The 25,092-nt window shown below is 51.3% G+C and overlaps 1 protein-coding gene across 1 annotated transcript in view; it reads right to left on the bottom strand.

Moving 5' to 3' along the window:
• Nucleotides 1–25,092, bottom strand: part of BMP7 (bone morphogenetic protein 7) — a 97,295-nt gene that overhangs the window by 45,107 nt on the left and 27,096 nt on the right. Inside the window, exon 2 of the mRNA XM_012512018.2 lies at nucleotides 14,355–14,547. Coding sequence (XP_012367472.2) covers nucleotides 14,355–14,547 — 193 coding nt within the window. The remainder of the gene's footprint in view (nucleotides 1–14,354; nucleotides 14,548–25,092) is intronic.

Raw genomic sequence — 25,092 nt, 5'->3', positions numbered from 1 at the left:
AGTTTTTTGGGTTTTCCTCTTTCCCTGCCAGGTTTTAAGCTTTTTGTCAGCAAGAACCAGCCCTATTTTGTTCAGCCCTGGAGCAGCCTCTGCACCAAGCACACAGCTTAGTACAAAGCAGGCCTCAGATGCACGCTGGACAAATGGGCTGGTATCCTCTGCATCCTTACGGCCAGTAAGGTTTTCTGGTTTCACTTCCAATAGTTTATATTATTAAAAGAGAAATGGTAAATACTTTTTCAGATTATTCAGATAGCTCCAGAAATGGCTCTGACTCACAGTTCACTGGGGCCGTAGCCCACCCAGCCTACCCTATGCCCCACTGGTCGCCCACTCCCAGGCCATGGGCACCCAGCTGCACAAGTTAGTTGAAGGGAGACCCTCATCAGCCCCTGGGCACCTCCATACCCTCCACCTTCACAGGCCTGGCTATGGAACCAGGGGGCTGTCAAATTACCTCAAATTGACCCCTCGCTGGAAACTGCTAGGCTGCATGGGCTTCTGGTTTAGTGCCCCATTTCCTGTCCCCATCACCTCTTCAGAGCCACCTCCTTGCCCCACATCAGGCAAAAGTCAAGAGGACTCAGGCGGGCAGAGAGCAACAGCTGGGAAGAAAGCACATCTCACATTTCCTTTTGAACCTGACTCTTGTCCCTCTTTGCTTAGGATACCAGGGTTTGAGCCCCAAAATTTCTGGGAAACGGGAGGCTCTACCATTCCATTCAACCCAGGCATGATCCATCCAGAAATCCAGTGGAACTGAGCCACGAGCTGGATTCCGGCTCACAGAACACACCAAGAACTCTGGTGAAACATCAAGAACTCTGGGGGGGTCCCCCCAGAAAAACCTGGGGGGCACTGCAGAGCTTCTGACACGGCTCTGGGGGAAATCCCACACGGATGGGCAGCTCCCTGCGTCTGGCACTGTGGAGGTGGGCGGGCAGCCATGGAGGATGGGGAGACTCATCTTTCTAGACTTCCCCTGGGGACCGCATTTCCTCCAGCCTCCAGGTCCAGACCAAAATAGAATGAGGTAAATTCAGCCCCTTTCATGCAGCACACTCAAGGAATAAACAAGCACCACAAATACAGTCTTCGGGCTGGGTCATCTTTCCAACCTCATTTTTTTTTTTTTTTAAGAGAACCACAGGCTGTTTTAAGATTCCAAACCCAGAGACAGAAAAAGTGCAGCAAAGCAGGGCGACAAGGGGAAAGAAATTTGACAGTGCTTTGCAGACAGAAACAAGTGACGCAATTTCCAAATTCAAGATTCTCAAAAACAGAGGCTGGGTTGGAACATCTAGAGAAGGCCAGAGCGGGGTGTTCTAAGACTTATTCTCATGGTAGCATCCTTAAGCCAGGGGGGTCGAGGAAGGGGGCAGGCTGAGGACATCAGCTTGCACTTAGTAGACCCTCACCAGGTCCCAGGAGCTGTGCCTGTGCCAAAGCTGCCCCTTGCCAGAGAGCCCTCCCGGCTGCCCTGTGTGGTTGACACTCAGCCTCTGTCATGCTTCAGTGACTCCAGAGGCAGATCCTGAGTCAAGGACTTGAATGCAAGTAGTCTGAGAGGTGACCCCAGGAACCACCTGGAGAGGGCGGGGAAGTAAGGCAGGCTTGGAGATCGTCAAAACAGAACACTGTGGGCCTGGGACTTAAGCCCGTCAGAACCTCTTGGAGCAGCTTCAGAGGGGTGCACCTGAGGACGAGGCGGCTGTCTCCTCAGGGTGAGGGGCTGTCTCCTCAGCGTGAGGGGCTGTCTCCTGAGGGCGAGGGGGCTGTTTCCTGAGGGCCAGGGGGCTGTTTCCTGAGAGTGAGGGGGTTGTCTCCTGAGGGTGAGGGCCTGTCTCCTGAGGGCCAGGGAACTGTCTCCTGAGGGAAAGGGGACTATCTCCTGAGGGTGAGGGCCTGTCTCCTGAGGGTGAGGGCCTGTCTCCGAGGGCAAGGGGACTGTCTCCTGAGGGTGAGGGCTATCTCCTGAGGGCAGGGAACTGTCTCCTGAGGGCAAGGGGACTGTCTCCTGAGGGCAAGGGGACTGTCTCCTGAGGGCGACGGGACTGTCTCCTGAGGGTGAGGGCCTATCTCCTGAGGGCAGGGGACTGTCTCCTGAGGGCAAGGGGACTGTCTCCTGAGGGCGAGGGGACTGTCTCCTGAGGGTGAGGGGCTGTCTCCTGAGGGTGAGGGGACTGTCTCCTGAGGGCAAGGGGACTGTCTCCTGAGGGTGAGGGACTATCTCCTGAGGGTGAGGGACTGTCTCCTGAGGGTGAGGGACCGTCTCCTGAGGGCAAGGGGACTGTCTCCTGAGGGCGAGGGGACTGTCTCCTGAGGGTGAGGGGCTGTCTCCTGAGGGGGGGGGGGGGGGGGGGGGGGGGGGGGGGGGGCTGTCTCCTGAGGGCAAGGGGACTGTCTCCTGAGGGCGAGGGGACTGTCTCCTGAGGGTGAGGGGCTGTCTCCTGAGGGTGAGGGACTGTCTCCTGAGGGTGAGGGGCTGTCTCCTGAGGGTGAGGGACTGTCTCCTGAGGGTGAGGGGCTGTCTCCTGAGGGTGAGGACTGTCTCCTGAGGGCAGGGGACTGTCTCCTGAGGGTGAGGGGCTGTCTCCTGAGGGTGAGGGGCTGTCTCCTGAGGGTGAGGGGCTGTCTCCTGAGGGGGGACGTCCTGAGGGAGGGCTGTCTCCTGAGGGTGAGGGGCTGTCTCCTGAGGGTGAGGGGCTGTCTCCTGAGGGAGGGGCTGTCTCCTGAGGGCGAGGGGACTGTCTCCTGAGGGTGAGGGGCTGTCTCCTGAGGGTGAGGGACTGTCTCCTGAGGGTGAGGGGCTGTCTCCTGAGGGTGAGGGACTGTCTCCTGAGGGTGAGGGACTGTCTCCTGAGGGTGAGGGGCTGTCTCCTGAGGGTGAGGGACTGTCTCCTGAGGGTGAGGGGACTGTCTCCTGAGGGTGAGGGGCTGTCTCCTGAGGGTGAGGGGCTGTCTCCTGAGGGTGAGGGCTGTCTCCTGAGGGTGAGGGACTGTCTCCTGAGGGTGAGGGGCTGTCTCCTGAGGGTGAGGACTGTCTCCTGAGGGTGAGGGGCTGTCTCCTGAGGGTGAGGGACTGTCTCCTGAGGGGGGACTGTCTCCTGAGGGTGAGGCTGTCTCCTGAGGGTGAGGGGCTGGGGAATTCTCCACAGACCTCGACTCTGACTCCTCAGTGGGTCAGAGAAAGCTCCCAGCAGAGCTCCCGCATAGGGGAAGGTGTGTGGAGAGGGGAAGCCTCAAGGTCTGCGGCTCAGCGGGTCCATCTCTCCGAGGAGGAGTGGAGGCCCTGTCCAAGGTGGCAGTTGGTGAGGCTGATGTGCTGGGAGTCACCGCCTGAGCAGCCAGACATGGGCTGGAGGAGAAATGCTGTCTACACTCACGGCAGCGACCCCCGCCAGGACATGTGGTGGCATCTGCAGAGAAAAGACTCAAACACCTGTGATGCTGGGGAAGCTGGAGGATCCCTCTTATGTCCAGGAGCAAGACTAGGGCCTCAGAGATGCTTTTCCTACTGCACGGTGAGCCCCTGCATGTGGAACACCCAAGGGGAAAGGGATGGAGGCAGGACTCAGCTGGAGAAAGCTTTCCAAGGAGAATGGCCATGACAGATTTGTTGGGAGGCTCCTGGTTCCAGCCCTCAATCCCACTTGCAAACCTGACTCCCAAACCACCCCACCCACCCTCTCCCACTTCCGGGACCTGTGGGTTCAACCCCAGAGCAAGAGGCTGAGCCCACTCCCTAAGCCCACAGCATGGAGGGGAAAGAGCCTGCTTTTGAGGACACCTTAAGTGCCATCTTTAAAGCGCCCCTAACTAGGCCCTGGGGAAGAGTTAGGAGACAAAGAACCCTTACCCCAAAAAGGCTCTTATAATCTAGTTTCCACTCAAGAAGCAAAGCCACATGGAGTGCTCTGTGCCAGGCACTGGGGTCGCCATAGCTGAAAGCCCAGGGGTTACAAGGACTCCAGTCTGGGGACCCCGTGTGGCTGTGACCCAGGTCACTCAAGTTCAGAAGACATCGAGCCACAGCCAGAGCATAAGGATTCAGGTTGAATTTTAAAATAGGTGGGGCTGAGATAGACCGAGTGATAGTGGGAGAGGACTCTGCATCAACTCCCTCCAAACGCTGGGTGACTGTCACCTTCAGAAATAAGCAAAGCCAGAGAAACACATAGGCAGGAGGAGCCCCAGGGAATGTGGCCACTGAAGGGTAGGTGCCGTCCTGGACAGGACAGAAGGACAAGAAGTAAAAGCAAAGGGGTCCGGAATAAATGATTGACTTTCATTAATAAAAATGCAGATGCTGGGTCCTTAATTATGAAAACTGTACCCTATTGATGTAAGGTGTTAAAATAGGGGAAACCAGGCATGTCTGCACGTCCGTGTGCTGTGTCTGTGTCTGTGTTTCTGTGGATCTGTGTTTCCACGTGTTTATGTGTACAGGAGACAGCTGGAAATGAGGCTGGGGCTGAAAGGTATCTGTATAAAGATATCTATCAACACAGATATCAATAGACATCTATATCCAGGGAGATGGCAAGGCCAGGGCAGGCTTCATGGGCATGTGACCCATGCAGTCACACAGGGCCCGACACACAGAAGAACTCTGAGCTTGGTTTCATGCTCTGCTGTTGCTGTCTTGAAATCCTTTATACATTTTTGACACATTTTCATTTTGCACTGGGCCCTGAAAGTGACACAGCCAGTCCTGGGAGCTTGTTTTTAAACATTAATGATGAAAACTCCTAGCCCCTACACCTGACTAGTTGGGGTTAAACATGGGAACCTGTATTTTTCTCTTCCAATGTATTTCCAGGAGGTTCTGACAACAGGTGGATTTGAGCACCACCCCAGACAGATGTGTGTGAGGAGCTGCACAGCTCGTGTTTGGTGGTAGCTGGTGTTTGGTGGTAGCTGGTGTTGGTGGTGTGTTTGGGTGGTAGCTGGTGTGTGTTCAGTGGTAGCTGGTGTTCGTTTGGTGGTAGCTGGTGTTTTGTAGTAGCTGGTGTTCGGTGGTAGCTGGTGTTTGTTCAGTGGTAGCTGGTGCTCGGTGGTAGCTGTTTGTTCGGTGGTAGCTGGCATTTGGTGGTAGCTGGCGTTTGGTGGTAGCTGGTGTTTGTTCGGTGGTAGTTGGTGTTTGGTGGTAGCTGGTGTTTGTTCGGTGGTAGCTGGTGTTTGTTTTGGTGGTAGCTGGTGTTGGTTTGGTTTGGTGGTAGCTGGTGTTTGGTGGTAGCTGGTGTTCAGTGGTAGCTGTTCAGTGGTAGCTGGTGTTTGTTTGGTGGTATCTGGTGTTTGGGTTCAGTGGTAGCTGGTGTTTGTTCAGTGGTAGCTGGTGTTTAGTGGTAGCTGTGTTTGTTTGGTGGTAGCTGGTGTTTGCTGGTAGCTAGTGTTTGCTGGTAGGTGGTGTTTGGTGGTAGGTAGCAGTGAGCAAGGTGAATGGGAAGGTGGGAAGAAGACAGGGTGGGCGAGGGACTTCCCACTTAAGTATGTTCAACTTCGGCTGTGTCACCCAGAGGTACTTGACATCCCTCCCTCCACCCTGTGCTTCTCAGTCAGGGCCATTCTGCCCCCATCTCCTAACTCTTCCCCAGGGCCTAGTTAGAGGCCCTTTTAAAGATGGGACCCTGACAATGTCTGGTGACATTTTTGGTTTCACAACTGAGTGTGGAGATGTGTCACTGGCATCTGGTGGGCAGAAGCCAGGGCTGCTACTGAATGCCCTACAATGCCCAGGATGGCCCTTAACCCCAGAGAATGAGCCACCCCCAAAGGTCACTACTGCAGAGGCTGGGAAACCAAAACCCTGCCTCAAATGACAGGGTATAAACACTTCAGCTCTCTTGACGGGACTAGGATGAGGGTGCAACTTTGTCTCCAGAACCTCTAGCAGGAAGAGTGAGCCAATGTCACCCTTCAGGGTGCTCTGCGCAGCACTGCTCCCTCACCTGGCCTCCCCATCTCCCCACTGCCCAATGCTCCTAAAGGCCTTTCCTGGAAACATTTTCTAATCCTTCACTCTCACAGCCACACAATCCTCAGCTGAGGGTGAGCTTCGGAGAAACCTGACCTGAAACCAGTGGCCAACAGGTTTCACTTGATGGCAGCTTCACTCAACTGGCAGTGGCTGCCTTATTTAGAGACCTGTACCAAGGATCCAGGGAAAGGGAGGGCTGGGATCCATTAGCAATGCCTGCCTTGGTCCCGGGAGGAGAAGGGTGGCATGAGTGCTGGAATGCAAGACCGGGTGTCAGCTTTCCTTCTTCTTTTCTTGGGGTGGCAAAATGGGAAGCCATGGGCATTGCTGAGGAAAAAGAAGAATATGGCACCGATGGATGTTGCAATAGGAAGACAAAGGAAGAAGCAGGGTTTGGAAGAACCTTGAGTATTTACCCACACGCCTACTTCCAATCTGAATTTGAACTAGCTTCATTAACTGTGGTTGTCTCCTTTAAAACATCATTTTCCTGGTAAGCCTGTATTCCCCACCCTTAGAGTTAATATTTGAGCAGACACTTTTCTTCCCAGCTACAGATGACTGCTTATGACCAAATTGAAAAATATTAATTCTCTTTGTCTCCTGCCAAAAAGGCTAAAGCAATTACAGATCCTGATTCAAAACACAGATGTTAATACATTTGGAAAAATGAGCTTCTATAGGCAAGCAGAGGCCCAGGGCCAAGCATGAAGTGCTTTTGGAATCAAAGTGCCAAATCAAGTTATCCAGAGAGCTGCCTCCACGAAAGCCCATTCTCCCCAAATGCATTCCAGTGTAAAGAACCCCAGGCGGCAGCACACGCTGATGTCTCCCCTATTTGCAAACAAGAACCGACCTACCCCTTGGGCACCCACTGGCACACAGCTCTAAATAACGTAATTATAATCATCACAGGGAAACATCCATAGGATCAAAAAGTATCATAATTACAGGCAATTTTCACTTTTTGGAAATTGGGCTCAGATGCTGAAGAAAGATTGCAAGCAAGGCATTCTCGAATTTCAGTTCTGGAAGAGAAAAAGCACGTTGGAGCATTTGCTAGGACGGACTAGCCCCAGGGCAAAGATACTGTGGCCGGCACTCACTCATCCAGCAGGCATCTGTTGTGCATGCGCTCAGGCACACGGGACCAGACCATGCGGTCTGTGAATTCAGAAAGCCCATATCTTCAAAGGGGAGGCAGGGTCGTGCTTTCATCCTTTCACGCATTTGGCATCTTACTGAGCACCTACTATGTGCCCGGCTCTAGGCAAAATGGATACCACAGTAAGCAAAACAAACAAAACTGGTCCCCTTGTGGAGCCCCTGTCACTGTCTCTGCTGGGCCCACTCAGATCCCGCTCAGATCTTCACTATGCAGCCCCACACGGTTCAGCAAGGGTCCACGTACTGTCAAAGTCCATGCAACTTCTGAGGGGTGGAACGAGAGGCGGCTCCAGGTGTGTCTGCAAAGCCTCACTACACACTGCTGGGACAGGCAGGGCAGGTCACTGGTCTCTGCCTCAATTTCCTGGTGTGGAAAATACGAATTGCCCCACCATTTCCCAATTTACAGGACTGGACTGCCATGAGGAGAAAGAAAAAAGTGTATCCACCAGCCAAGGAAGAAAAACATATGTGACTGGGGAAAGATGCAAGCTTCTCATCCTTAATCCCCAACCCAGTATTGTGCCTTCATTTCCTTGTCTGTGAAAAAGGGTGTGGGAGCAGGCACGGTGGTTCATGCCTGTAATCACAACACCCTGGGAGGCCAAGGCAGGAGAATAACTTGAGGCAAAGAGTTTGAGATCAGCCTGGACAACATAGCGAGACCTCATCTCTACAAAAGTAAAAACCTAGCCAGACATAGTCGTGTGTTCCTGTGGTCCTAGCTACTTGAGAGGCTCAGGCGGGACGATTGCTCCACCCCAGGAGGTCAAGGCTGCAGTGAGCTGTGATCACTCCACTGCACTCCAGCAGAGCAACAGAGCAAGACCCTGTCTATCTCTAAAAAAAAAAAAAAAAAAAAAAAGAGGGGTGGGCAGGGATAAGGGTGTCTCCATGGGGGGTTGTTGTGGGAAGCAGTAAAGAGTCCCCGTTGCATGCAATTAGCTTTTGTCATCATGACTGTTCCCAAAGACAGCCATCCCTTCTCCCAGTATAGACAAGTGTCATGGGAGAGAGGAGGCTCCAGGATCGCATTGTGGACCCGGCTAAATCGATAGAAACATAAAGGGAGCAGATCTTTCCCACAGGCGGTCTACAAGAGGGGCAGGACTGACCACTTCGTAGGGACACCCGCTCAGCTTCACTGCACATGATATAACACCTACTGGGAATCAGGGAAAATGCGGGCAACCTGCTGGGCCCTCGCCCGCCGCAAACACTCAGCGAACGGAATCTGTTGCCATTGATTCCCAGCCACCACCCGTATGCTCCCTGTGAAGCCAGGCTTGGGATGAATTATGGGAAGAAATAACAGGGACAGAGATCAAAAAAAGCCACCAAGGCCCACCAGATGGCCTCAGGCCACAGGACAGGAAGCCAACAGGCATTTGGCCCCCGGATGCTGAGTAGGGGATGCTGGCCGTGTCTCTGGCATTAACTGGATTGAACACAGTGGTTTGCCATCTCTGCCCAGCTGGGTGGCTTTTTCCAGAGGGATCCTTACAGATCCATGAGAGGACCCCAAGTGGAACCAAAGGCATTAAGGGCCTGCCGCTCCTGCTCAGGCAGCTTCAGTCTGGGTTCTGGAGTGGGGCCCAGAGAACCAAGGCTCCTTGATGAGGGCTGCTCTCCTCTGACCTTCCAGGACATCCTGGAAGTTCCCAGCAGCCAGAAGGAATCCTCCTTGCCCTCTGAAAAGGCTACTCAAGAAGCTGACCTGGCACATCCTGAGAAGGCAGCTCAAAACCAGAGCTCATGCCCTGGGGCTGAGGTGTAGTGGCAAGGGGTAGAAGCCAGGAGATGAGGAAACAGGCACGTAGCCTTCAGGAGCAGCAAGAAGCTCCAGAGGCTTCCGGAAGCTTCTAGAAGCCTCTGGAGCCAGAGTCCAAAGGGATCTTCACCCTTAGCCAGTCCCTTTCCTCTGCCATTGAGACTGACAATTGTGGTCTGGACTACACTTTGGGCTCAGTCTTATGGGAAGAAAAAGTCTCTGAGACACCAAGCTGAAGGGAACATGGAATGTGTCACAGAAGGTCAACACATGGTGAAACCCCATCTCTACTAAAAATAAAAAAATCAGCCAGGCGTAGTGGTACATACTTGTAATCCCAGCTACTTGGGAGGCTGAGGCAGGAGAATCACTTGAACTTGGGAGGTGAAGGTTGCAGTGAGCTGAGATCGTGCCACTGCACTGCAGCCTGGGCAACACAGTGAGACTCCATCTCAAAAAAAAAAAAAAAAGGAATCTCTTTCCTTCCTCTTGGGCATGTAAGACAGCTCATGGGTGAGAAATTAGAGAGATCTTAGCCACCTGTTCACACCCCAGCACACAGGGAATCACCTGGGAGCTTTTAAAGCACACCAATGACAGTTCAACCCCTACGGATCAGGAGTTTTAAAAGCCTCTGTGATTCTAATGCACAGCCAAGACTGAAAACCAGCTCAAGACTCATCAATGGACCCATCTGAGCCCCAGGTGAGGGAATCAGCACTATGGGAATCACTGAGGCGCGGCCATGGCTAAGATGCTGAGTGCTGGAATCTAAGAGCCTGGGTTCGAGTCCCACCTCTGCCACTTTATGGCTGTGTGCTCTTGGGCAAGCTACTTCCCACCTCTGAGCCAGGCTCTGCACCTGTAAAATGGGGATGATACATCTTCATAGGAACCTTTCCAAGGCATGAAACAAAGCTGAAGTGTCCAGCACAGTCATAAACAGTAAGCACCACGCAACGAGAAGCCTCAACCACAGGGTGGAGATGTGCTCTGGAACGTGACCATGGCTCTCTGCCCAAACACGCTCATGGGGGCTAACAGCAGGGCAAAACCCGCCCAGAGTCTTGCTACCAAGTCATGAATCTGCACATCACAAGTTGCCGCCACCCCAGCATCTCCAGGGGAGGACTGGGCAAGGAGCCCTTGGCCCACTTCCCGAGGGCCGCCCTGTGATGGGGCTGCATCGTCCCTCCTACCACATCCAGCCCCAACTACCTTCTCAGGTTTATGGACCAAAATCATCAGGGCATCCCCAGGGAGCTTCTCAGAAAGGCAGAAACTCAGAGCCCCCATCCCAGGGCTAGTCGAGGGCAAGAGCCTCTGCCTGGGCTGAAGGGACCCAGGAAGCTGAGCCCAGGCCTCCTCTGCCAATCCATCCTGTGTGGTGGGGACAGGCAGTGGGCAGCTCCCTCTTCCTCAGAGTGACTCAGGCTGCAGCTGATCCAAATCTTGGCCCTGGAGACCACGCTGAGGTCACCCTCCTGGCAGCCAAAATCACTGAGATGAACCCAGGGACATTTCCATCCAGCTGCCGACATCATCTCGACCTTGGTGGCGGCCGACTCCCTTGGAGCAGATTCTGCTGCCCTGGCTGGCCTTGGCCTCCCAGGGAGGTTCTCAGAGGCCAGCTCCCAAAGCAGAAGTGTGTCGCCTACATGTGGGGCAGTGCTGCGGAGTGGGGCAAGCCTGGGACATGCTCAGGGAGAGACGGGGAAGGCTGGGATGGAAGATGCCAGGTCCCAGCTCCACAGCAGAAACAGGGCAAACAGCACGACCCCTACCCCAAATATCCTCACCTTCACCTGGAACCAAAGTCTGCACCAACGGGGACAGGAGCGAGTCCAGCTCCTGGAAGCCAGGCCCCAGCTGGCCTGGCCTCATGCCTGGGTTTCAGAAAATGAGGATAAGACTCCGATCCTTTAGCAGCTCCTTCTCGCCCCAGCAAGGCCTCTGGAGCCAAGGCCACTGTCCCCAGATCTGCCTCTGCGCTCCCACTTGCTCCACAGCCCGCCAAGGGCGGCTCCAACGTGTCTTTCCAGCTGTCTGAGGCCGCGCTTTAAGCAGAGCCGCAGGGCTATGGAAGGCCTCCAGCTCGGCTCATTATCGGAATTTAATCTGGATTCCGAGAGATCAAGAGGACTCAGTGGAAAGTGACTCCCACAATGGGACAGACGCTGAGGCCGACCGAAAGCCGGCTAATCCCCGGCACCCCCAGGGCTTTCCTGGAGCTCAGGCCCAGCTCGTCAGATGTCCCAGCCCTGCACAGCTGGGCAGCTGGCGGCACAGAGACAGAGGCAGCCACATGGCGGGGGCAGCAGGGAAGGCTCTGGGTTCCCCTGGGCTGAGGTCTGCAGGAGGCCTTCAGCTGGAAGAAGCTGTGTGGGGCCAGGTTGGGGACATGCAAAGAAGAGCCCCATCTCTGAACAGGCGAGCTGGAGGAAGCAGGGGGGATTTGAAGAGCATTTTCAAGCTCAGGGCTTTGTTCCCACTGGGAGATTGCAGAATTAGGGGAATTGGCTGGATGGACATACGCGGGAAGGCAGTGCCACAGCCACCACCCAGGGCTCTTGTCTTCCTAAAGAGGTCTTGCTCCACTTCCTGCTGTGATGACGATGATACTAATGCAGGTGACCATTTATTGAGCACTTCCTGTGTGTAAGACACTGTTGTAAGTATGTCACCCTCTTTCATCCACAGCACAACTCTGGGAGGGAGATTCAATTATTATCCCCATTTTACAGAGGAAAAAACTGAGGCTCTGAGAGATGACTCTTTCCCAAGGCCACACGGGTACCTGGTGGCAGGATTTGAATCTATGCTCTTAATAGCTGGGGAATTACATAATAGGGGTATCTTGGTTCTAGGTTCAAAAACAAAATAACGTGTCCAGAAAAATGAATAAATAATATATATTTTTTAATTTAACCATTTAACTTCTGAAGAATGGTGGCTTTGCTGCAGGAGGCACAGGAAGAACATGTAGAAACCTAAAGAAAGTGGCTCTGTCTTCCCCTCCACTGCTTCTCACCCTATACCCTTCCCTGCTCAATGCTCCCACCTGCCACGTCCTCTCCTTTGCTGGAACGTGAGCTTCCAGAGGGCAGAGACTCATATCTAGTTCGTTCTGGTCGACGCCCTCAGGCATGGCATGCAGCAGGTACCTGTGCTGTGGGGGGACTCAGTCACCCAGCAGCCCAGAAGCCCCCAGGAGCAGGATCCCAGCACTAGAATGGGCACCCCCAGCCCAAGTTGCTTGTTGCCAGCAGCCTGGCAGGGAGGACACCTGGAACGCCCACCCCTCCTCCAAACGCAGTGCTCAGGCCTGCTGCCCAACCCTGCAGCCCTCAGGATCCACCCCATGGATCTCAGGCAAGACAGCAGAGGCATCTCAGACCATGATGGGACCAGGTGCCCACGAAGCCAGCAGGAAGGACCAAGAGCTGCCGGAGCTGAGTGGAGAATCCAGATAACAGCCTGGACACAGAGGCTGTGGTTTCATCCTAAGCAAGAAGCTCCCTGGCTGCTGGGAGTAGATGTCGATGTCACCTCCCAGCAGAGCTGCTCAGCAGTGGCTACCAAAGCCACCCATGTGTGGGCCCTCTGACCCCACAATTCTATCTCTAGAACTTTACCTGACTGATAGACATGAACAGGTATGTCAGTGAGGGTATCTGCCCTGCGGCACCGTCCATCATAGAACAGAGGAGCCAGCATGCACACATTAAACGCAGCACAACCCATGCCGTGGAACAGTGAGGTGACTCAGAGGACGAGGGCACCCTGTGTGAACCACTGGAAAGGGCTGCCAAGGTTCATCATCCAACGATGAAAGCCAGGGGCAGGAGTGAGTGCGCTGTGGGGTTCCACAGGTGAAAACAGCAACACAGATTCCTTCGCTGATTTCAGGAGACTCAAGAAACTGGCAGCAGGGGCTGCCTCAGCAGGGGCTGGAAGCCTTCATTTTCACTGTGATTCCTTTTCTTTCCTTTTGATTTTATACCATGAACATGTCTTGCCTACTCAAAAACTTTTTTTTTTTTTTTTTTTTTTTTTGAGACAGAGTCTCGCTCTGTCACCCAGGCTGGAGTGCAGTGGCACCATCTCGGCTCACTGCAACCTTCTCCTCCTGGGTTCAAGCAATTTTCCTGCCTCAGCCTCCCAAGTAGCTGGGATTACAGGCACACACCACCACGCCTGGCTAATTTTTATACTTTTAGTAGAGACGGGGTTTCACCATGTTGGCCAGGCTGGTCTCGAACTCCTGACCTCAAATGATCCACCCGCCTTGGCCTTCCGAAGTGCTGGGATTACAGGCGTGAGCTACCACCCCCGGCCTAAAAACAAATTTTTGAAATAAATATCTTTCATAAGCATGGGCTCCAGCTTTGCAAACCTGGGCTCACATCCTAATGTGGCCACGTTCTCTCTGGGTAGCCTCATTCTTTGGCTTCAGGTAACTTTAGTTCTCCTCATTTTACAGATGAGCCACCACTTCTGAAGGCTACTGTGAATATGAAACAAGATATCGAGTGCAAAACACTCTGGAAATGCTCAAGAGCAGTTTTGTTTTCTTGGTCCCTAGATGACCGCCCCCCCCGCCCCCACCAAATAGCAGTGCTTGGCAAACATAGCTGTGATGGTTCTTCTGTCCCTGTCTATGGTAACAAGTCCCCTTTCTAGCTGAAGATGCTAGGCCTGCACATCACAAGGAGGTGCCCACACCAACTTTCTTCCATTAATTTCCCTGCCCAGTGGGGACGGTAGACGTCTGACAGCCTGAGGGGTCCAGCAACCAGCCACTGAGTAACAGGACCTTGGTCATTCCCGCCTCGGGACTGTCTGAATAGAATGCACCTGCTAAATGTCCCAGCCCTTTTTCTTAGCCTCCTTACCTCTCACAAGACCTTGAAATTAATGGATCTTGATAAATTAAAGACTTTCAACACACACGTTTGGTTTCTGACCTAGTGATTCTTGGAAGGCTAAAAGTTCTCTGTTTATTTTTGGTTTGGGTTTTTTTCTTCCCCTAACATTTTACTTTAGATGGCCACCTTAATTGGTTGCCTGACATCGTGCAGTGGGTTTCAGAGTGAGGAACGGGAGAGAGGTAGCCCTTCAAAAATGTTTCTTCCCCGTCCCCTTTTCTTCTATGTCCCTTAGATCCACCCAGCCAGATCTAGACTGCCTATAAAAAGCCACAAGGCACCAGGCATCCCGGGGCTCCCTGGCCTTCTACTATTCCTGAATTTGTTGTCGGTCATGGTTTTAAGGAAGTGACATACACCACACAGCTTCTTTAGAAGGGATAATCTGGTACAGGGCCTGGCACGTGGTTGCGCCAATCTGGCTCGTCCTCCGGCCGTCACCACCCCCTTCTTCCTCTGCCCCCAGAGGAAACTCAGCACCTCTCCCAGATACCCGTACAGCACCCACCTGCCCAAGTGCTCCTGGAGCACCTGATAAACGCTGATCCGGAACGTCTCGTTGTCGAAGCGTTCCCGGATGTAGTCCTTGTAGATCCGGAATTCGGCTGCTGTGACAGCTTCCCCTTCTGGGATCTTGGAAAGATCAAATCGGAACTCTCGATGGTGGTAGCGTGGGTGGAAGAATTCCTTGTCATGTTCCACTGGAAGAGGAAGAGAACACACACCAACACCGACAGCTCATTAGTGTCTAGGCTTCACTCTCTGGCTCTGAGTCCAAGCATCTTGCCTAAGCTAGATGGCGGCATGCCTGTTGCCAGTGACCCCAGTGACAACTGCTCCTTCTGCACCGACACACTGCAGACTGGAGGGTCACAGGCTCAGACTCCATGGTCCCCATGGTCATCCTGAACAAGAGCATGATTCTGCGTCCAACCTGCTGGGAAAAGTAGGGCACTAACCACAGCTATCCAAGAGGTCCTGGCCAGACTCAGGTCCCAGGGGCTCGGGCCTGGGTTGGAATCTGGCCTCAGCCACTAACCAACAGAGTGGCCCTAGAGAAGGTAACAGAAAACCTCTATGGAACCTGATTTCATCATCTAAAAAATGGGGATTGTAATCCTCCTTCATGGGTTATGGTCAGGGTTGAATGATCTCATTCACACGAATAGTTTAACACCTGCTGGGGTTGGATAACTGTTAGCTATTGTTGGTAAGCATAAACCTTACTGTGCCTAGTATGAGACATCTCTAGGACCAGGGGTTCTCAGCCCTGAATGCACATGAAAATCACTGTGGAAACTTTTAGAAAATATTGATGTCCTGGCCCAGGTGTGGGCTGGTAAACATTTAACAACCGACTCTCAGGGACCTGATCTGAAGCGCCTGCTGACTCCACCGTGTAAATACTGCCATCTTGGCAGATTTCAAGCTACCAACGTGAGGTTGCTGGACATGGATGGGAAGAGAAGCACACAGTGGGCTCCAGCACACAGCTACTCCGACCCCCTCCTGAACCAAGGGAATCCATATCTCTTTAAAGCACCCCCAGATATTTCTAATGAGGTGCCAAGGTTTACAGTCACAGCAGCAGACTAACAGCAGTAAAAGGAGTGAATGGCAGAGTTGGGATGGGGGTTGAAAGTGAGTTCAGGACAAAATAAGGCAAAAGGCCTCCACCTTTCTCCCTTTTCGTGGCAGCAATATTAGACTAAGATGTCATGTCCATTTCACAGATGATAAGCACCAAGATGAAAGCCCAGGAATGGTGCTTCTGGGCGGGGACCTGTGGCTCCTGTGGATCGTGCCCCCTCTGGACCAACATGGAGCAGGAATGACACTGGGAGCCACAGAGTGCTGGAAGGGGCAGAATGACCATTCTCACTCGGGACAGTGAGAAGAACCTCCAGACACCTTTCATCTGCAGGAAAATACAAGCCCATCTCCACTTCCTGTCTGGGGTGGAGAACTGCAGAGAGAGGGAGAAAGAGCAGAACCAGTTTGGCCAGCAGATTGGTCAGAAGAAAGGAGAAATACAATCAACAAGCTTCAGCTCTCAGGCTGGGTTATGGCTGCCTGGTTCCAAGTGGGACAGCAGGATGGGAACACCATTGAGGAAGAAGTTCACAGCACTGGCAGCCCCAAGACCCTGGCTGCACAGCTCCATTAAAAAACAATCTGGTTTAAACCTTAACAATAGCCCAAAAAGAGAGCAGGGTGAGGGCAGGGAGCATGGGGGAATTACCCGCTCAGGCTGTTCCCTCTCAGGAAGAAGGGGCAGATGAATTCCCTGAGGCTGGGGTCTCTGGCTGGGCACAGGAGCATCCCTGTATTTGGAAAGACCTTGGGAAGATGACCTCTGAACCACAGCTGCTAGAATCCTGGGCCCTATATGGAGAGCTGGCAGGAGGGAAGGACTCTCCAGAAACCGTGGGTGGGTCCCTCCAGATGACAGCTCTGCTTGTCACAACACACCCCTCACGCCCACAAGGATCCCTTCTCTCCTGACCCAATCTATGGGACAGGCCAGATGAATGGGAGAGAAGGCCATGGGGACATCACCAATCCCCCGCTTTGATTTACAGAGAAGGCAGGAGTCTCTGTAAAGGGCAGCCACTTGGGAACCAAGTGAGCCTCGGAAGGTGACCCCAGGTGGGAAGGCGGGGCAAAGGGCCTGACTGTGTCACCGTGGGACTGCCCCGGGCCAGTCCTCTGTCACCTTTCCAGCTCAGTCGACCCTCATGCCAGCCCTAAAAGGTGAGCAGCCCGAGGAAGTCAGTACAATCCCGCATAGGTAGGTGAGGCATGCACCTGAGACCCACGAGGTGTCCAGTGACCTCCCCAGGGCCAAAGACCTGGGATTTAAGCCCAGGTCCTGCCCAAACCAGAGGCCTGAACCACCACTCATCTCTGTGGCTGCAGGAACAGCTGAACAGCTCAGCAAGGCCGTTCCTCTGCTTGTTTGTAGTTTTTTGTTGTTGTTGTTGTTGTTTTGTTGGGTTTTTTTTTTTTTTTTTTTTTTTTTTTTGAGACAGAGTCTCGCTCTGTCGCCCAGGCTGGAGTGCAGTGGCGCAATCTTGGCTCACTACAATCTCCGCCTCCCAGGCCCACACCATTCTCCTGCCTCAGCCTCCCGAGCAGCTGGGACTACAGGCTCCCGTCACCATGCCCAGCTAATTTTTTGTATTTTTAGTAGAGATGGGGTTTTCAACGTGTTAACCAGGATGGTCTCAATCTCCTGACCTCGTGATCCACCCACCTCGGCCTCCCAAAGCACTGGGATCACAGGCGTGAGCCACCATGCCTGGCCGTTTGCTAGAACTTTTTAACTGCACTGTTGCATACGTGTAGCGTGTGTGTAAACCAAAGTAAACCCAGTCATGGAGATTCCTCCAGGTCAAGAGACAGAACATTACCAACCCCCTTTCCCTCCTTGGACTTCCCAAACTATAGGTTAGCTTCACCTGTTTTTGAACAGCCCCTGCAAGGCCTCATACACTATATCATCTTTTGTATCTGGCTTCTTCCATTTAACAGTGCTTGTGTAATTCATCCATGTCACCGTGCATGTTCGTTCATCCTCACTGTCATATGATAGTCCATCAATGTATTAGAGCACAATTCATGTATCCATTCTACAGTTCATAGGCATTCAGGGAGTTTCCAAATTGGGGCTCTGAAAGCAGTGCTGCTATGAACATCACAGGACATGTGTTTCATGCCTTGAAGTGGAATTGTGCGTGCGCAGCTTTAGTCACCCTGGAAGCTGTTCTCCCAAAGCATTGCATCTGAGAGGTTTTCAAGAGTGTGCTAGGAGAGAGGTGGAAGAGGCCAGGTCTACCCCATGAAGAAGGTGGCACAGTCTTGGGACAACTCATGGCTTCTCAAATGCTTTTCTCCAGGGGACCAGGAGAGGTGAAGCACAGATGAAGTCTTGTTCCAAACATCTCTGTTCTCCACCGCAGCACAGCCAGACCTCCAAAGACCAGGAAGAGCCCTTGTGCCATGATTCAACTTTCAGCAGAGAGGGTTGCTCCCACAATCACGCACAGGAGCAAAGTCCAATGCCTTGAACACAGTGGGTCCCCAGCAGACCTCAGTTCCCTGCTCCCAGCACTGGATGAACCCAGCTTCACAACAGCCCCACGGGCAGATACGCAATCAGCCTGAGCAGAGAAAGGGGCTGGGGAACATCTGAGGATGTACAACTGAGGATGGCTGAAGAGCCCGAAAGTGCAAAGTGCATGTTTGCTGAGTGCTTACTCTGTGAGCCCTGCACTGAGCATTCTTTGCCATCATCTGAGGGAACCCCATGAGGCAAGACTGATCCCCATTTTACAGATAAGGAAACTGAGGCTCAGGGAGGCCGGGAAACCTTCAAAGTTCACAAGTCAGGTGAGTGGCTGAACTCCAAAGCTCACCCTCTTGACCTTCACACTCTCTAGAGCCGGGTGGCCTGAGTTTGATCTTGGCTGTGCCACTTACCAGCTGTGTGACCTTCCCCAAGCTACTTAATCCCTGTGTGTTCCCCTCCCCCTGGAGATAGTAACAATGGCCCTTTCTCATGGAGTTGTTGGGAAGATCACAGAAGCCATTTGCTGACAGGAGAAAGCCACAGGTGAGCCATTTGAGTCTGCCATTGTTACAGGGCCTCTAAAACAATGAGCCAGAAGAATGACAACCAATGCAGAAGAAGCAACATGTGCTGTGGGCATTTACACAGTGCACTTATGATTACATTTGAAAAAAAAAAAGTGCAATAGACCAAACAATAAAGATATGTTTGAATAAGCATGACATAAACACAGGTACAATCATTAGAGTCACGCCCAATGAAGAAAGAAAACACTGACACATAATCACAAACACAAGGTTACAACAGCTGCAGGTACAACTGTTTTTAATATAGAAGATGAACTGTATCTTAACTGTTAAGGTATCAGTTACAAGGTTCTTTTCTAAAAAGAAACTCAGGGATAAAGTGAGGAACCAAATTTCTTAGAAATGTTTGTGGGCTCTTTGGTATGGCTTTCTGAGAGGATTTCCTTCATTCATTAGTTGGAGACTATGAGAAGCAGGAACTACAATGCTACTCTATTCTCCCTGAAACCCACATTGTCACATGTTCTGAAAATAATTTTGTATCCATTATCAAAGAAAGAACAGTAATGAAGTACACACACACACACACACACACACAAATAAGCAGTGGATAATTCAAAGTCCAAACCAAATTCCAAATCTCATCTTTCCAAGGTTTCCCTTTTCTATGGAAGCCACTCTACAGCGTGAAATCTACACCATTTCAACTCAAGTATCAAGACAATTGAATTGCTACCACTAAAAGAGGTAGAAGCCTGCATGTATTTTTCAGGTGAAAATATGTCTTTATACTTTCTTCTAAAGTTACTGTATATAGTTGATTACCCAAGACTTGAGTTTTAAACTAAATGTCTAGAGTTGACATCTCCCCATGCCCACAGAGAAAAGCTTCCTAAGGAAGCCCAGAGCCTAGGATTCCAGCATTTCCTCCCTCTACCTTCAGTTACATCCCAGCACCCCAAGGGCTGAGAGAGCTTATAGGAATTAACAAAGGACTTTCATCTTCAAAAAATGAAAAGGGCCTAAATCCCCAAGACCAAAAGATAAGTCCAAAGAAAGTGGATTCCAGAAAACACCATCGTGACAGCAAGCAGACCCATCACTGTCCCAAAGACAAGTTCAGTGTCTTTCTTTTACAAAAACCCAAAATAGCCCCAAAGCTAGCCCTAAGAGGGGAAATTCTGAGCTGGAGGGTGTCAGTAATGGGTTAGAGCAGGTAGGAACAAGAAGCTGCCCACCTGGGCGCCCCCCTTTCACGATCCTCTGCCATGTCAGGGAAGACTTCTGTCCCAGACGGGAGTCACACCTGCCCCCAGCATCTCTCAGGAGTACCTTGCCTCTCCCTAACATCTGGGGTTCTTCCTCCCACCTACAGTTATGAGAAATATTCAGGCAAACCCCTCACTAAGTTATAGTTGTCTGATACAAAGGGAGGGCCACAACCAAAGAAATTGGCAACCCACTGTGTAGACTTGCAAAGGGCAGCTCATGCTTAAACAGAACCTGCAGTATTCAGAGCCGTGCTTTATGGGACAGTATTTAACACCCTAAAAATTAGGGGTATGAACCCAAATATATGCATATGTACAGTCGTACATCATAATACACAAAACTAAATGAATAAATTGCTACAAACATGAGAAAACAGATACAGAAGATACATTTCTCCTGCTTCCTGAGGGATCATTTTGTGCTGGGCATAGCTCATCAGGATGAGCAAAGTTGGGGCATGGCTCACTGTGATGCACAACTGTTAACGAGCCTTGCCCTTGTCCCCCCACCCCCACCTCCCATCCCTCGTGTGTCTGTCTCTCTTGGAGAGTCCATCATCACTGTCCCAGTTGAGCCATGCAACTCCAAGGGAGCCACCATCTTGTTCCATGACCCTCTTCTCTCCAGTTGAGGGATGGGAGGAAGCCAGCCTTAACCTTGGCCACACATAAGCCTTCTTTTATTTTTATTGGAATCTGGTATGAAAGAGCCCCTGTTCGCTCTCCCTGCCTTGATCTCTAAGGATGTAATCCAGTGCTCTGGGAAACCCCTTGCCAGCGCCCTGCAGGGAAGGCTCGTCTGTGAGAAAGAAGCTTCCAAGCACGGAGGACTGAGGTTGGAATTGAGGAGAGAGACCTGCTGGGTTGATCCCCTGGTCTGGTAGTCTCTGCCTTTCCTGAAGTTTGGGGTTTCAGCTCTTCCAATCTATGAGTTATGTTGAGATGCTTCAAAGAAGTCCCCTTTAAGCTAACCCTAGTCAGGCTGCTGCCTGACTGCAACCAAGGCAGTCCTGAGCAAAACACACACAAGCCCAATTGTATACACACCCAGAAGTGGAAATGGATGGGCAGGAAACACTCCCAGGTAGCTGTGTTCTCTCCAGATGACCATTCACCATGAAAACTGCTTTCTTCGGACTTGGATCATTCCCACATGTAAGGCATCCCCCTTGACTGAGCTCTGTAAGAACAGGGCCCATGACTGTCTCAGCTCTGGATCCCATGCCCTGCACAGCCTGATGCTTAGCAGGGTCTCATAAATCTCTGCACTGAACACATTACTCTTCATGCAATTCCTTTCTAGTTCAAGTAAACTACTTTGTTGATAACATACACACAGTAAGGCACACAGACAAGCATTCATGAAGTGTGATGAAATTCCACAACGTGAATACACCTAGAGCAGGACACAAAACATTTATTACCAGCTCCAAAGTCGTCCCGATAGGGGCCCCTCCCAAACACCAGTCCCTCCTCCCCTAAGGCTGACTGCCTTCCTAACACCCAATACCATGGACTGGCTCTGCCTCCATGACACCTGACTATGGAATCACAAATGTGTTCTCTTCTGTGTCTGCAGCCTTCGACAGCCTCACTCATGTGGTTCTGTGTACCAGTGGTCCATGCATTCCCACTGCTGTCTAGAACCCTGTCATATGAATATGACACAACTCGTTTTTTTATAGTCATTTGGGGAGTTTACAGTTTGAGCCATTGGGGAGTTTACAGTTTGAGACAAACTGTGCTGCAATGCATACTCTTGTGCATGGCTTTTGGTGAACATGTGTCCACTGGGTAAATGTCTTGAAGCAGGATTTCTGGGTCAGAGGGTAGGCACGTTCAGCTTTAGTTCCACATCTGACTGTTTCCATGTCAACAATTTTGGGGAAACAGGGTATGAGGCCAAAGGAGACACGGTACCTAAAGAGATCATTCATTTTCGTTGATTTTGGCAAATCCCAGTGCTTGTGTTCAGGTTTGAGGAAGGTGGGAGGCAGCTCTGCAGGTTGGGGTTCTTCCCAGGAGAGGTGCTGAATGGACTCTTAAGGAAGAACGGAGGCCCACTAGTCCCAGAGGACAAGGAAGGGCACTGTAGGCAGAGGCAACAGCATGATCGAGGGCCCAAGAGACAAGAAACAGGACATGCTGGGGAGTTTAGGTAAGAAGTTTGCTGAGAACAACAAGAAAAAAGCAACACATTCCTCATTGGGAAAATGCTTGAACGTCAAGCTAAGGGGTTGATCATTGATGTCGTCAACCATGATGGCTTGGTCCCTTGTTAGACACAAAGCAGTACCCTGACCAGATCTATCTTAGGTAGAGGACTGGTGACCCTGTGGAAAGTGGATTATAGGGAGTGAGAACAGAGGCAGGGAGCTCAGAGGAGGCTCTGGATCAGAGATGATGCATACCCAGTACATGCACCCTCCTCCTCCCTCCTGGCACCCGAGGTAGGCATCACTAAACAATGGCAACACTCTTTTCTTAATTCTGGCACCCAGGCAGCCACTATCAATCCTGACTGGCTCAAGAGAAAAGATGTCAGCATTTTCCATCTCTTGTCAGGCCCCCAGAACTGTAATGGACCAGAAGTGCTTCTCTAGGGGAAGAGACAAGACAGTTAATCACAAGCAAGCATATGAAGAGGGGGAACTAGAGGATGCTGCCCACTGCTGGCCTGGAATGCCAGGAGGGCGATAACACCATCGGTAGATACCAACACAGGAGAGAGTGCTCAGGAGGTGAAGTGGTAGGGAAGAAAACACGTGTGGCTGCAGACAGGTGAAACTTGAGATGACCTGCAGGAAGTTCAACTGGACAGTTGGAAAAAGAGGTTTGGATAACCCTGGCAAGAATGCTCAAGCTGGGAGCTGTTGAATTGGGTTTATGGATAAAGTTATGCAGGAAAAATGCATTTATGATGAGAAAGACCAGCATGACCTTGGAGCAGTATTTGGGGGCTACCTGGGAGGGGGAGAATGATGCCACCAGGAGGACTTGGTCCAAAGGAAGGGCAGGACCAGAGGACTGGCAGGGCAAGATGGCCCAACAGTGGCCAGATTCAGAGAAAGGGGGCCGGGAGACCCTTCTTCCGGGGACTATTCACTGGATTTGGTCACTGGTTGCTCAGAGACCTCAGGAAGCAGCTCTCACGGGGACAGTCATGCAGAAAAAAAAAAAACACCTGATGAGCAAGACCGTGGCCAGTTGCATATGAAAGATATTTGTATCCATGAAAAGGGGAACCGTCAGCCCAGGCAAAGCCGCCTTCATTTCCTCCTGAAGCCGCTCTCCCAGCCAGGGCTGGAAAGAGTTGATAAATGGATAGTAAATAATCACCCAGCAGCTCCTTCCAAAACTCTATGGTCTTCAGAAAAAATCTGGTTAACCTTCCAGACTATGCGGTCCTCTCACTGGCCCCAAAGATGCCGCTAAACTACGAGGCAGGAACAAATATTTTATGAGCAAAGGGATGCTTTCCAGGCAAAAACCACAAGTCCAGCATTAGAATTCCACGTTCCTCACTCAGAATCTGGTTTCTGTGAGCACAGACTAGTCCAAAGCGTTCTTCGGCTCCAGTTAGGGGCTGGGGATAGACCCCCACACCCCACTTTAATGAGGACGAGGCTCAAGGAGCTAAAAGAACTAATCGAAGTCTACATTATAACCAGAAGTTAGAACTGGGTTTTCACGGACCCAAGGACTGCTTAGGGCCCCATATCCCGGAACTTCCCGGTGCCCGTTTAACTCTGAAACTACCAACCCTGGCTCGCTCTTTCCCTGGAGGGCTACAGCTCATCTGGAAGGTTCTGGCACACACCAGAACTCACTGGAGCTGACTTATCCCGGCTGCTGTTAGGAGGCAGTTTATGGCCCGCAGTTTCAGGGATGTGAAATTTGATGATGGGTCTTCATTCATTCATTCAAAGATTTACATGGCAAGATTAAGGAGCTTGAAAAAGCCGCCAGAGGCATGCAATAAATTGGGAATTCTGGAAAGTGGAACAGACATACCTGATTACTCTAACAGGAAAATGTCCTCTTAATAACATGAGCAGCCTGGGGAGGCCACACTGACACACACAGCTCTTGGGAGAAGGGAGAAGAATGCTCTATGCCCAGAGAAACAGAACATCGCCTAGAAGTCGACAATGATACGCGTTGTTCAGATAACACCTCCACTGTACTCATTCAACAAGGACTTTCTGGCCACCCCAGCATGGACGTGAGAGCCCTCAGGTGTACTGTAGCAGAGTAGTTCATAGAAGCTCGCCTAGATTGCAGCTCTGACAACACATGGAACCCCTAAGCCAGGTAAACAGCCACCATTTTTTAAAACTTTTATTTTTAATTGTGGTAAAATACACAGAATATACAATTTAACATCCTAACCACTTTTATGTGTACAGTTCCGTCATTTTAAACACACAGGATGCCATTCTTGCGCATCCAGTCTCCAGGACTCTTTTCATCTTGCAACGCCGAAACTCCGTCCCCATTAAACACTAACTCCCCTTTCTTCCTCCTTCCTCCAGCCCCAGGCACCCACCCTTCTACTTTCTGTCTCTGTGAGTCTGACTGCTTTGGGCAACACCTGTAAATGGAATCACACAGTATTTGTCCTTTTGTGACCAGCTTATATCACTTAACAAAATGTCTTCAAGTTTCATCCGTGCTGTAGCCTGTCAGAATGTCCTTCCTTTTTAAGACTGAATAATATTCCACTGTATGGATGGGCCACGTTTTGTTTATTCATCCCTGAATGGTATGTGGCTTCCACGTTTTTGTGATTGTGAGTAATGCTGCTGTGACTATGGGTGTGCAAATATCTCTTGGAGACCCTGCTTTCAAATCTTTCGGGGACATACCCAGAAGTGAAATCGCTGGGTCATATTGTAGTTCTATTTTCAATATGTTTGAGGAAGCACTATACTGTTTTCCATAGTGGCTACAGCATTTTACCTTCCCGCCGGCAGTCGGGAAGGGTTCCAATTTCTCCACATGTCCACCACCACTTGTGATTTTCTGTTCTGTTTTGTTTTGTTTGATGGTGACTGTATTAGTCTGTTTTCATGCTGCTGACAAAAAGACATACCCGAGACCAGGGAAAAAAAAAAAAAGAGGTTAAATTGGACTTACAGTTCCACATGGCTGGGGAGACCTCAGAATCATGGCGGGAGGTGAAAGGCACTTCTTACGTGGCAGCAGCAAGAGAAAATGGGGAAGAAGCAAAGCTGAAACCCCTGATAAACCCATCAGATCTTGTGAGACGTATTCACTATCATGAGAATAGCACAGGAAAGACCCACCCCCATGATTCAATTACCTCCCCCGGGTCCCTCCCACAACACATGGGAATTCTGGGAGATACAATTC

The sequence above is a fragment of the Nomascus leucogenys genome, chromosome 13 (assembly GCF_006542625.1).
Source record: "Nomascus leucogenys isolate Asia chromosome 13, Asia_NLE_v1, whole genome shotgun sequence".
NCBI classification, from domain to species: Eukaryota; Metazoa; Chordata; class Mammalia; order Primates; family Hylobatidae; genus Nomascus; species Nomascus leucogenys.
This window is presented reverse-complemented; position numbering and strand designations above follow the sequence as displayed.